Below are 14135 nucleotides of genomic sequence, written 5' to 3'. Positions count from 1 at the left end.
TTGAAAATGGCAGAGCAGGGGACGCAACTCCTGCATCCCTTTGTGAAACATGGTAGCCATGCTCTGTGCCAGAAAGCAGCCCAGGGATGGAAGTCTTATTGTATTTGATATCAAATTAGATCCAATTATCAAACAGGAGGTATAAGAGATTCTGAACCCCCCCCCCCCAAAAAACCCCAAACGCCAAACCGAACAACACTAACCAATAATCACTTAACTAGTTTTTTTTTTTCTCCATGGTTAGATCAGTACAGTGAAATCCACTATTTTAAAAATAATTAATGTAATATTTGTGTTATAATCTTAGGTATTCTGAAATAGCACTTAAGTCTTTAAGGAATATGAAGGATTAATTCAGTACATAAACTGTATGAAATAATAACAGAGATTAAATCAGGCATGTTGCACCTGACTGGGGAGAAGGAAAGAAGTTGCCATTAACAAAGGGAGCAGTTTGAGGCTTCACACCACTTACAAGGATAAAATTAAACAAAACCAGACTAACTGGATCTTAAATGGGGCTAAACAGAATGCCCCTTGGGCTCAGCTCAGTTACTGAAGCACAGTTCCCTATTGTTGTTTGAGATGCCCTCCGACCCCGGAGACATCCCCAAGGGCCTGGCCGGTGTTAATACAGGACTAACGGGGACAGCTGGGTCGGAACAGCGAACTCCTGCCTGTGTTCAGGCAACCAGACCAGGACCAGCCCTTGTTAGTCACTTGCTGACATGTGTACATGTATTCTTAAAAACTACTGTTAATGGAACTAGGAATTTTTGTATTGATTTAGTATGGGAGAACATCCTTAAATAATGGTAGTTTCAGTCTCCTCGGTTAATCAAATACCTAAGCAACAATTTCAGGGACTTAGCCATCAGTTTTGGAAAAAAAGTCTATCAGGTATTTTTTATGTTACTATTTCAAATATATCCAATTCCAAATGTATTTATTTTATAGTAGAGTACAAATCACACGAATCTTAGAAGCTAAAAGAAACAATACAGAACATCCAACCTAAAACATCCCCAATGCTTTTTACTCAAAATCTTCAAAATATCTCCTGAAAAGCACCAAATGCGAAGAAACATTTTCTCAGAAAAAACATGCATTAAAGTGTTCTGCCCTGGGAATCTTTCAGATTCATTGCAGTGGTTCACACGTTCACTAGAAATAATAAGAAAAAACAAGATTGCGTTCCTCTATCCTTTCCCATTCCAAAGACTTCCCTTGATACATATGTGTTTATATGTGTGTGTGCGTGTGTGTGTTTGTACACCCATAACTTGCTCTCTTTTTTTGTTTTATTAATTTTTGTTGACTTATCTTCGCAAGTTACTTGGGAGAAAGGAAGATTCCAAATCAGTTCAGGTGATGAGGACAGGGCTCTTCGGTGTACCGATGAAAACTAATTCAGGAACCAGACAGTGAAATATTTATCTAACAATTCTTCAGAGCAGGTAAGTGTTTAATTGTTGCTGTAATACCAGGAAGCAGGCTCTGATGATCATTTTATCCTTTAACTATCACAAGAGTTCAAAAGTCAGACAATTATCTTTTAATTTCCTCACCAAGATCCAAGTACCTCACAAGATATTCAAACAGGATTTTTCTAGAACTGGGAAATCTAATCAGAGGTTTTATTTGCAATTTACTGTTTATTGTATAAATACATATATATAGTATCCTCAAAAAAATAAACCTCATGGTTAACACTGGGAATATTTCTCTGCAATTAAGAGAGGCCAATGCTTATTGGTAAAGTAGCTTCTTTTTGAAAGTGTGCTGAAGGATGTAGAAGAACAGCTTTGACAGAGAAAGGTGTGGTGTCCATGCACAGTTGGCATCTGCTCAGATTTCAATGTCTGGTCCATATTAACGTGTCTTTGACAATACACTTATGGCACTGCAAGCAGAGGAAAAAGACGCTCCGAGAAATAGGAGGATTTCTTTTTTAATACTGAAGGCTAATGTATTAAAAGTCATACATTTGGCAAATGACAACTGTGGAAATTCAATAGTATGTCTTGTAAACCTTTTTACTGAAGTTAAGAGTATGTCATTAATAAAATGCGTAAAATTAAAAAAAGAATTTCCTTAAATGACTTTCTTTTGGAGACGTCTTAGGGAGCATTATTTTGATAGTGTTAATTGTTGTCTTTTTCTTTTTTGATAAATGGATTATGCAAAATTAATTCCCTCACTATGTAGATTTAATCCACAACACAGGACCACTGTCAGAATTTTAAAGTATTTTGAGTTTTCTAATGAATAGATACAAAAAAGCCATACTCGATTAATTTATTAGTTTGAAATTTGAAATTATAAATCAGTCACTGTCTTTATCTACAGTTTCCTGCATTTGACCAAATCCTACTGTACGAATGCCTGGAGAAAATCATTGTAGGATATTTTTGAAGACAAAGTTTTATCATAGTATTCCAAAACGTTGAATAACTCCTCTTCAGTTAGGGTGATGCTGTACTCATGAAGAACCTACAAAAGACAGACAACTTTAAAATTTATTCTAGTGCTTTGGGTCAGCAAGAAGTATAAACATTAGTTTATCTTGCTAAAATTTCTTTACAAAATAACTTGATGATTCAGCTCCACTCTGTCTTAGGTTTCTCAGAATACTAGAAAATCAAACCTTCCTTTATTATCTCTTATTTTGCCCATGCCAATACTGGCTCCCTGGGACGCATATCCGAAAACCTGCACACGCAGGGGTTTTGTCCACTAGCCCAACTAGCACTTGCCTGAGGGAGCATTGGGAAATGGGTAGCACCCACGGGAATAGAAGCTAATTTTAAAAAGTACATGTTTAAAAGGCTTTCGGTACCATCTGGAGGTAAGATGGAGGTGGAATATCTTCCTTTCTATCCTCCTTGGGTGATCTGCAGACTTTGCATCCAGAGAAACGGAAGGAATAATCCAGTCACTCAAACTGTACAAACCCCTATGTATATAATAATGCCCACGATGCACTCGGTGCTTTTAATTTCTGTGGGACAAATGCTCAGCCTGTAAGCATGCCTTCCTAATGCTTCAGTGGGAACCCAGGTTGAACAGGATGCATCTGGTCCACCTGATGCTAAAAGCCAGGTTAGATACCTGCATCTTTCAAATATTTCGCCCAGTGCATTTTTCAGCACTTCAACAGTTTTAAATGTTCTCAATGCCCTGACATTGCGGGGCGGGGGAATAAAGCATTAATTTCTGAGGATTACTTCTGGTTTTAGATGCACTTGGGAATTTAAACCCTGAAAGTGGCCAGCAACACAGCGTGTCCTTGTGGGCTATGCCAGTTGTCATTAGTTTTTCTGGCAAACTCAGATTAGTCTGCCCCTTTCCTTCTTAACAGCTCAGCATCAGAAATCGCTAATGACCCCTTGCAGATAGTACAGCCATAAATAGCAGTGTTACTGAAGTTAGTAGAGAGCTAATTTCCCCGTTTCAGTAAATTAAGTTACCTAGGAGATAAAGGGATCTGTACCTCCACAAATCACTTGATATTTTGTCAAACAGCAGATTAACACCTTTGTAGTAGGATTTTGGAATCAGGGATTGCTTCTTGATCTAGAGCCATGAAGAGTTAGGTTTTTTTGTTGTGGGTTTGTTGTGGTTTGGTTTGGTTTTGTTTTGGTGTTTTGCTGTTTTTTGGGTTTTTTTTGCTTAGCTCGTATCATGTTAGGAAGCTTGATGAGAAAGTTGTTGACATTACTTTAACTATAAATGGTAATCATCACATGTCCTAGAGGAACATGACAAATTAAAATCAAATGCAAAGGAGCCTGATCTTCACTCCTCCTCCCCTGAGCCTGGTCTGCTGAGGCAGTGCCCAGGCAGTCAGCAAGTGGCAGTGATAGACGGGGAGCCGCAGGCAGGAAGGTGATATGGCCACGTTGATCCATACGTCTTGCTCCTCTGCCTTTGGAGAGGAGCAGACAGGGACTCAAGTTTCAGCTATGTGGCAGTGCCGGAACGTATCGCATTCCCACCGGTCCTAAATAAGTAAAGATTTAAAAGAGCATTTCTGTGACTGGTATAATTGAACAGGTTTATATCTACCAGGCAACAAGCTGGCTTCCTGCAGCTCCAGGGGAAGGAGAGCATCAGAAGCACACCTTAGCGCTGCTTATTGCAGCCAAGCATTTGCTTACTGCAACTGAGCATCCTGTCTGCTAGTTGATCAGTTGTTATTTTTAGTTAAGAGCAATACCAAGGGGTGTCCTAATGCATGCAGCATTAAATGGGTTAAGGGCGCCACTCTATTTTTTTTTCTTGCAATTGAATAGTAAATATTCAGAATTACTCCAGAACAGATAGTGATTATTATTCCTAGTTAAAACAATGTCAAAGATTTTGAAATCAGTAAAGTTAAGCAAAAATCAAACTCCCCATGGATCTAGATGAAGAATCACTGATATCCAGAATACACAGGTGTGTATTTGCTGTTTGAGGAGATACAAGATACCTAAATATTTGCAGAAGATACAATCCCTTGCCTAGTATAAAATTATGCTGCACACAGAAAAGCAAAAAGAAACCAGAAACAGAGGCTCTCAAATGGGGATTGCTTGAGCCCATTCCACTTTTCAAAAGGACCACACCAGTTGGAGGGTTGCAGGATCCTGCAGCTGTAGCAGTGCCTGTAGGGAAACCCATCAGAAGGTACGCTTCTAGTCCCTTCCCATGTGTTTGTAGAAGATGCACATTTAAACTTTGTAGAGGGACTAAGGTTTTTCTCTGTGTTATCTATTCAGGATGCCAGCAAGACCTCAGACCTCAAGGAAGTGTAATCATGTGTGGAGAAAGATTGCCGTGAGTAATGGTCAGAGCTGAAGTCACAGAGAGGAGCCAGTTTCTACACTCTAGTTCAGTACCATTTTTCAGAAAACCTTCAATCAGAAAGCTTAGATTACACAACTGTAATTTCCTGACTTATTTGCTAAACGCAACTTACTTGTCTGAAATCTGCAATATTTAACAGTCCGGTATGACTTTCATCATAGGATTTAAAAGTTCGCTTCATTGGTCACCAGCAGTGCAGGATCTGGGGCTGAATTCTCAGCATTGCACTGAAGAATGATGTGGTTTGTGGTCCAGGACTCAGCTAACAAAGTTGGATGAGAATGACTTGCATTTACTAACAGCATCATGAACGCAACTGGGAAGAACTATAATGCAGAATGAAAAGATGTTGGACTGTAATGCTGCCTTAATCTATGACTGGCTGCTGAATACTTGTTTACAAATTATTGCAAGATACTGTTTACACAAGATTATTTTAACCTATAACATTTTGATATTCTTGGAAAGTGCAGATGGTATATTTACTTAATCACTGTCAAAGCCCTAACTTTTTATTATTTGAAACTGATTCTGAAGTCAGTGTTACTTCTGCTTAGATCTCGGTGTCTTCACATGTGTTATGCTTGTCCTTGTTTCAACTCCCTTTCAGTCATTTTTTAATTCTTTGCAGTGTTCATTTTTCAGAGTGAAATTTTTGCTTAAAAGTGACTGAATGCACAAGCCAACTGTGGGAGCGGTACAATACTTAAGAAAAAAACAAACCCTACTGTACACTTTCCCTGGTACATAAAATACCTTGTAACCAGCTTTTGAACCTTTCTGCAGTTCCACAGCTGGACTCTAGGATAAATTTTCCTTGGGACATGTTGTGGCCTGTTGTTTAACCCAGCTAAACTTGTTACATTGATGTACCCTGAACACCTGTGAACTGCAGAACTATTCATTAAAGCAAAATTAGTTCCACTTGTACAAAGCTTTAACACTGGAGGGATGAGTAAGGGACTGTGGGAAAAATCAGCAAGCCCCAATCCACCTGCAGGCTCTGGATCTGCTCTACTATTTTCTTAAAATATGGCTCCATCTCAGCTTTCCCCTACATTCTCCTGGTATTTATTATTGTAATTGAGTAAGTTGCTAGTGCCCCGCTTGTGCCGGTTGCACGTCACTGGCGTCTCTACAAGCATCTCCTTAGGAAGGAATTGCACAGTTGGCTTTATACATCTGCTACGTGGACACAGAGGCTGTGCTGCACATACACTAGTTGTAAGAGACCTGGGGGGGCAGCTGCACCTTCTTTCTGTGCTTTTGGAGTATTTCTGCTTCAGACTGTGTAGCTGAGGAATGAGTGAGTACATGAATAATGCAGTTTCCAATCCAAAATACTGAGTACCCTTGTGGGCTGAAGGGAGGGAAAGGGCACTTCATGGTGACTGCAACTTGGATTATTTTCATAGCTCAGACCCTGGATACTTCCATGAAGCTCTAGGCCATTGATTCTCTCAGGCTTTTGAGAAAGAGAAGGAATTGTACGTGCCACCAAAAAGGAAAAAAAAAATTTTTTTTTTTTTTTATGGTGCCTTTTGATGTGTATCTGTATGCTTATTAGATGGAATGGACCGAGAGGTCTATGAGGAAATTTCACTCTGAGTATTACATTATATAAGGATGCTCAGAACATGGACTGAGACCTTCATTTTTTCTGAATTGAATAAATAAAAATTATTCAAGACAACTACATAGGGACTTAGAAATTACTGCTTTATCCACTCCAGAATACTGGGATGGAATTTTACAGCATCAAATTTGTGTATAAAGGAAACCTCATGTAAGATAATGAAGTTCTTTCATGCAAAACTTAATAGTTTTACCTTACTCTCCCTACTGGTGGTGAATACTTGATAATTCCTAATGATACTCTCTTCATACCTTGGTAGCAATCTGTTCATTCCACATCTGAAAACACTTTGGTAATGTAATTTCTCTATAAAATGCTGCTACTAACCATATCTAAGCTAATTAGGCACAGTCAGAAACAGCCTAAAAATGCAGCAGGCTTGCTGAATGAGCAGATTTGGAATTTGGCACTGTTCCTACTACATAACTTGATTGGGATGCTATTACCGATGCCTTCCTTTCTGGGCCATGAGAGCCAGATTTCTGTGTCTCTTCTGATCTTTTCTGCCCTAGAGCAGTACTGTGAGCAGAGGGGAACAGCCTGTGTGTAGCTGTTTTGCTGGGGTTCTTTTGCCTCTTCATCGTAGCTTGGGGAGCTGGTATGTGTGGCAGGGAGAGCTGCAAGGGCACAATGTGTGCTGGCCGGTCCTGGCTACGAGATGTTTTTAGTGACCGTCAACAGCAGTGCAAGAGAAGAGCTTCCCCTGGGCTTTTCTTGCAGTGCTGGGTGTGGAGCAGAGGCACAGCTTGCTGACCAGTCGGGATCATCTTAAGACACATCCCATGCACTTTTTATTTCTAGCTTGATTTTTATTTAGTTCAACAAAAGCTCTTAAAGTGTCAGCTCCTGTGTTTTCTATTTGGAATTATTATCCAAATTTTAGCAAATTTGGCCAATTTACTATATAACCTGGATACGGAAAGCATGATCCCAAGGAGTTAAGTCCTCCAACTGAAGGAGATACCAAATGAATACTAGGCGATTAGTATCATGGGATTAAAAGAAAAGAAAGTCCCTGCATAAAGTGACTACAGAGACAGGCAATGAAATATCCTGTCAGTACAGCAGAAACTAAAAAAAAAAAGTCATTTTGATTTTTTTTATAAGCTTTGTACCTACTGGCTTTTGTGGCTTCTGTATAATCATCCTCTGTAGCAGAGAGCTTTCCTGTGGTTTTAACAACAAGATACTACTCTGAAGGAAGTCATAGTATGCAAATCTTCCATTTTTCTTGAAATCATATTTTGTTGTTATGTGGTTAATTTCCCCTTCATTTAAATCCAAATTGAACTTCTCTGCTATATCTGAAATGCAAAGAAAGAATATTCATTTTGTCATTCTGAAAAATAGCCAATCGTTGTCCTGTGTTCACAAGTTTTACCAGGTAAATGCTGACAGGTCATCAGTTCCCGTGACTGCTGCGTGTGTTATGCAGATCTTGCTATATGCAAGTATATGCATATACCTATACTTATGGGGTTGCAGTTCACATTTTACAGGGTTTCAGGGGATTGATAACATGTCATTTTGATTTTAAACGCACAAGAAGTACTCCCTGACATCACCTGAGACAGAAGATCTGATAAGCTAGCATGTTCTTACAGCCAGGACTTTACATGTGATTATACAGGTGCGCACTGTCTTATCACACGTGCAAATATCCTAACAAAGGCACAGAAAATCCTCTCTCTAGAAGAGAACACAACAGAAGAGCAGCATAGCCCAGTTCTTCTAAGAGTAAAATCCAGGGTCCTTTCAACTCAGCAGACATTCAGCCATCGAGACCAGTGCGACCAGAAGCACACAGAAGCCCACAAGGAAAAGACTGGTGAATCTATTTATTGAAATATCCCCAGGGCACAGAAAGGGTAGTGTATTGGGAAGGTGATGAGATACTCGTACACATGCCATAAGTACCCACAAGCAAGCCATGCACTTCTTTTTCAAGGAGTAGCTAATTTTGAATAGGAATGCGAATGTATTGCAGCTAAGGCTATTCTGCTCTGCAATAGCAGGGTGGTACCTGGAGCAATCATGCAGTGGATGCTGCTTCCTAGAGGCTAGATGTTCCTATGGCTGGGACAGCAGAAAGAAAACAGAATGCATCTGAGAAATGAATAAAGCACTTTTCAGATGGAACAAACCTAAGAAGTCTGACGCTGGGATTTCTCCTAGCTTGCCGACATCCTTCTCTTTGCACGCTTTCAATATGCCTCTCCAGGAATGTAGGATGTTCTTTCTTATCTTATTGTCTATGGTTTTGCAGGTAAGGACAGATGCAGAACAAGTTGTTGTTGTCTGAGGACGACTGGATGTTGGTATCTAAAAGCAAGAGATAATGGTTTTTTTTTTCTATTGAGTTTCACTGGTTGTATAGATAAACTACCAGATGACAAATCCAGTTTCTGGTCTTCCAGCCTTGAGATTAATGTACCATTTGAGCCACTTCTAAGTCTGATGTGAATTTGGTCTGCAAAACTCTAGGTAAAGATGTGAGAACACTCTTAGTGTCAAAAGAACACCATTTAATGGGCCTTGACTATTTTTTTCTTAATTCAGCTTAATCTGTAAGTCATTTATAGTTTCTCCAAACTGTTTCTTATTAAACAACAGCTACTGTGTTCAAAAAAAGCTGTGTAGTACCATCTTAGACCAAACACAAACCAGTGCAAAGTCACTGAATTATGAAATAACATTGCTTTGATTTGTCACCGGGAGGACGCAGTTCTGCAGTAGTCCTGTGCAGAGCCACAGAAGGAGTAACGTGAGAGGATCCCGGTGCTCAGTGTCTTTTTGGCTGCTGCCTTAGCAGTACTGTGGGTAAGCTGGAAGCAAAGCCTCAGCCTACTGCTGTACGATACATGCACAAGCGGTATTTATGCTTCTAGATCCAACACATAATCTCATGTTTAGTGAGACCTCCCAGTGCTCCCTTGAGGGTCTCACTGGTGCAGACTTGCTGAGGCCTCACACAGGTTTCCATGCAATGAGTGCTGCAGGAACATTCATCCTGACTGGTGTTCAGGCTGGCTGGGGTCTTTCCAACAGCCATAAGTTTGGGGAGACTTAAGTTCTCTTCCTATTGTCTTCAAATCTAGCACTCACAGACAGTAAGAAGGAATTTTCCTTTGCTTCCTCTGGGAACTGGATCAAAGCACAAAGGATGCATGTAGCTAATCATCTAGGCTTTTCAAGAAAGAACCTATAGTTAATGCAATAATTGAGCTAGCAATGGGCCAATGTTTAGATTTACCAGCCCTGACAAGTTGTTTGCATCTTTAATTTGCTCAATCTGTTATTTCTTTTTCAGTAGCTAAACATCTCCATGTAGAAGTAGTCAGAAAATCCAAGCCTGTTCCAGGCAGTGAATAATTCTAAATATTTTATTCTTCTGTTGTTGGTTTGGTTGTAGCTAAAGAACGTGGAATAGGTAGGTGCAGCTCCACAAGGGGGATATTTAATTTTTCTGTGTGTAATGATTTCCCCACCTTTCTGTGAATTCTAGCACCAGGGTAAGAAGCCAGCATGGCGTGGAGAGGACCAAAGCGCATTATTGACATGAAGTATAGGTATGGATGCAAAAATGAAGCAGAACTACTGCATTCCTAATTAATTTCTCTTAACTCTCTTGGATCACTAGCCTTCATGGCAAGTCTATCAGACTGTCAGGCATTAGCTGCTGTAATTTGGCATCCACCAGAAAGCAGGCAAGACCACCAGAGTATTTTAGGACAGGCCAGCAAACACCTATTGGAAAATTGCAACTGCCAGTCCTGCCTACCTTTGTCAGATGACCACAGATAAGCCATCTATATTTTTTAATGCTGCTTTTGCAGCTATCAGACCTTTGTAATTTGGGCCGTTTTCTTTGTTCTCAGAAATCTGATTGTGCTTGAACACAGAAATTTTATTTGCCGTACAGCTCTGCGGATATGTGTATGGTAACAGCAGGGAATGCTATTGGTATAAATCAACATATATCCTTGGACTTTAGTGGGGTTACTATCTGGCCCAATTTTTGTCATCGTAACACAGTTTTGCAAATTACCTCATTTACTTATTGACAGGTGGTTGTGCCTGATTTCACGGGCAATCAATAGGAATACCTTCACTGAGTCCCACAGGTATTACTTTCAGTCTATGCACAGAAAAGAAAATCCAGAAAATTCATAAAATAACCACACTTACACTCTTTTGCCCTACTAGAGAAGATGATGTCTTGGGGCGTTCAGGCTGAGGAGATATGCATGGGTCCTGCACGGCATGGGTAGCTGGCTTGGTAGAAGTTGCAGAACTAGTTGCACTGGGAGTGCTGGACAGCATCGTTACAAGTTCTGAGCTGAACTTCTTCAAAAAGTCCTGACACTTCAGCTGTCCACCAGTGCTGACATCTACTGTGTTCCAAAGATTTTCAAACTAATGAAGAAGCAAAAGATTACTTTTGTAAATGCTAGTTTTACAACAAGAGAATCCCCTTATGTACTAAGGATATGACAAAACATATCAAAAAGAAAGGGAGAGGATGCCCTGGAACAGAAGGAATCCTAGGGCCCATCTTATTAAAGAAAAAATCACAGCTTCTCTGCAGAAGCTCACACAAGGCTGGGAAAACAATGAAAAAAGGATTTCTGCAGGACATTTTTTAATTGAGTTGGGCCCTTAGTGTGCTGTTTAAGCTACTAAACCCTGTGATTAGACACAGTGACTGAGCTGCAGTATAGAAGAATAACGCTTTAACATGAGATGTAAATCAAATACATGGTGCACCTGTATCCTGGCTAAGTACCATTGAAGCAAATTTCTCACGCTATCAGGGGCACCTAAGTTATACCACCATCTCAGGAGGCCATTAAGGTTCCTCAGTTATTGTATTTGCATCAACAAATTATTTCACCCTGAGGGCAAAAATGAATCAGCATGAAAGAACACGGCAGGAAATCTTTACAGCCTTTAGAATCGCATATAGTTACAACGTATGGCCAAGAACTGTACCTCTACAGCACAGCCAGCCTACAGAAGACCTGGGGGTGGCTGCTGATACCCTTGCTTCTGCTGCCTGGGGAGGTCTGGGTGGCTGCTTGGCCCAACACAGGGCAGGTAGCCCACCCTCGGCAGGTAGCCCACCCTCGGGGCTACACATGGTACCGTAAGGATGAGGCTGGGCTGATTTCCCACTGAACAGCACTTTATTCAGTAAGTAGTTGCACTGAATTATATGGGACTACTCATGATATAAGCTACTAATCAAAGTAAGGATTATCACAGCCTGCCCTTAAATGAGCTGTACTCATTTTGTGAGTGTTTCAACAGTCATCAGTATGCCTTTTTAGGGTCTTCATTATTGATTTTTAATATAAATCTAATTGGGAACTTCAGATTGCTTTTGATTTGATCTTTTCCGGCAGAGATTTAAACCCTAAAGGAAGCTAGTCACCTCTTTGATGCATGTGCCAAGTTGCAGTGAAACTTCAAAGGGCAAAGGATACATTCTGAATTTCCTTTCAACTTTCCCCCATTGGCCTGGCTGCTACCACATTATGAATTATAAACAATTCTATTTTGTGCTTGTGATTGTACTTCACACTTCATACGAGGATCTCAAAGTGTATTATAAACTTCAATTAAATAGAACAATACCCTGATGAGCTGGGTTAGCTATAGTTAGAAACTATTTCAACACCCAACAAAGTTTAGCCATTTGGGAGATTACAGATAGTTCAAGCAAGTCAAGGGAGTTCAAGCAGAGAGGAGAAAAGTGCCCGTGATAAAAAAGTGGATGTCAGTTGGCGAGATATTAATCAACACCTTGCTTGCAGCGTGTTTACCATCCTTAGCCTTTTATGAAAAAGGTCACAGTATCAGAAATTCAGAAGACCAAGAAACCAAACTTCAGGAAGAAATTCTTCATCCACTATTCAATACAGACTCCAGCTGAGCCTTGCTAATAGCAAACAGTAAGTGGCCATCATCCAGAAAAGGATAAAAGAAGACATTTTCTATGAAGTCACCCAGACTATGACTATTAGTAACACTTCTGTAACAACTCTGAGCAGCAACAACAACCAGCACGGCAGGGGTTTGGATTAGCAGTGGCAAACCCTGTACCCAGATTGCAAGGCTCTCCTGGGGCATCTTCATATAGATACACGTAGGCATATCTTTGAGAGGCCTGTCAAAATCAAAATATCTCTGGAGATACAGGGCTCGAGTCTCACTCACACAGAGGCTGCTGCTTATATAAATGAGGCTCCTCAGGCCTGCTTCTTGTTGCTATTATGGATGACAGTTTCTATCAAGATTTTTTTTCTTCACTTGTCTGAGGTTCTTTTAAGTATAAAATAGCTCCCGTGTCCCTTCACTTCTTCTTGAGTGTAAAGTAGACAGGATCTAGTCTGGAGGACTCTTCAGCTGGAGATGCCTGCCTTACTGCTTCCAAAAAAGAAAAAAAAATGAGATATTTTTTCACAGCTTGGGAAGGTGTGTGTTCTCCTGCCATGAGCTCACCCTGATGCTTCTGCACAGGGGTTCACAGGCACGAGGAAAGTGTCACCACATTTTCACTTTTGCTTTCACCTGGTGTTGAGGCTCCAGGTTCAGATCTGTCACTTGCACTTGGTACCTCACCGGAGTTGTGGCCACTAAGAATAGAGCACATAGGCCATTTTGGTTTTTTCTGCTATTTTCAAGGGGGAAGTGGAAAATATTTTTATTTTTTTCAGTGCTTTCACCTGTAACTTTACGCATGCATAGCAGCACCTGGTAACACGGCAGACTGTGCAATCTCTTTGCTGTAGTTACAAGCAGGCCCTTCTCCTGTCAGCAATTTATAGTCAAAAATGCTGGGCCAAGAACTCAGAGGGTATATCTGCAGTCAGCAAAGTACTGAAATAATTTTCTGTAGTGCAGACACGCATACGAGTTTGGAGGCTCTGTGTCTTGTCTTTCAGTTTGCTGCCAAATGGCGTTGATGCAATTGTGAGCATGAAGGTTAGAGTGCTGTTAAGTAAAATCTGAAATCTTTTAGTCAAGGTTCCCTCTGTTTTATTATTCACCTAGTCTTTGGACTAGGACAAATCACATTGAACAAGCATTAGCAAAGATAAAAAAATGGCTCTTTTAAATTCAGCAGAAGCAGAATCTTAGGTAAGACTGGCCTCTCAGATTCCCTTGAGATTAGCACTGGGCTAATCAGATGGTTTGTACTGCCAGATTCATGCCATGACTTCAGTCACTCAAGATAGATAAATTCAAGGTTACGTAAACTCTGCTAACACTAATCTGGTGGAATCTTTAACCCAGAAAAGAAGCTGAGAGGTGGCCGGGAAAGTCAAATGTTTGCCCCTGTCTTTGTCCAGGGAAGACAGGACAAAATAGCTACTGAGAAAAAGGAATTTGCATTAGCTCCTCATGGAAATACTTTTTATTCCATGCTGAGAAGGCTTTTTTCCCCATCAACTGGAACTGGATTAATTTAAAATTGAAAAAAGAAACTTTTAAAATAGCAACTATACAGATAAAGAGCTAGTGAAAGAGAACTACTGTGCTTTAAATTCACACCTTCGCTATTAGCAATAGCATCTCCGTGACTTTGCTTTAGAAAGCCTGCGATTATTATAGTTCATAACCATACTCAGAGATAAGGAAAAAA

General features: G+C 40.3%; 1 protein-coding gene across 1 annotated transcript in view; it reads right to left on the bottom strand.

Annotated features, from left to right (window-relative positions):
• Positions 1-1911: 1911 nt before the first annotated feature.
• Positions 1912-14135, bottom strand: part of EFCAB6 (EF-hand calcium binding domain 6) — a gene marked incomplete at its 5' end in the record, with an annotated part of 105702 nt that continues 93478 nt past the window's right edge. Inside the window, 6 exon segments of the mRNA XM_069807022.1 lie at positions 1912-2493; positions 4964-5113; positions 7607-7791; positions 8632-8809; positions 10676-10903; positions 13061-13125. Coding sequence (XP_069663123.1) covers positions 2371-2493; positions 4964-5113; positions 7607-7791; positions 8632-8809; positions 10676-10903; positions 13061-13125 — 929 coding nt within the window.

This window comes from Haliaeetus albicilla, chromosome 19, assembly GCF_947461875.1.
Source record: "Haliaeetus albicilla chromosome 19, bHalAlb1.1, whole genome shotgun sequence".
NCBI classification, from domain to species: Eukaryota; Metazoa; Chordata; class Aves; order Accipitriformes; family Accipitridae; genus Haliaeetus; species Haliaeetus albicilla.
The sequence above is the reverse complement of the archived record's forward strand: the minus strand, read 5'-3'. Positions and strand labels throughout refer to the sequence as shown.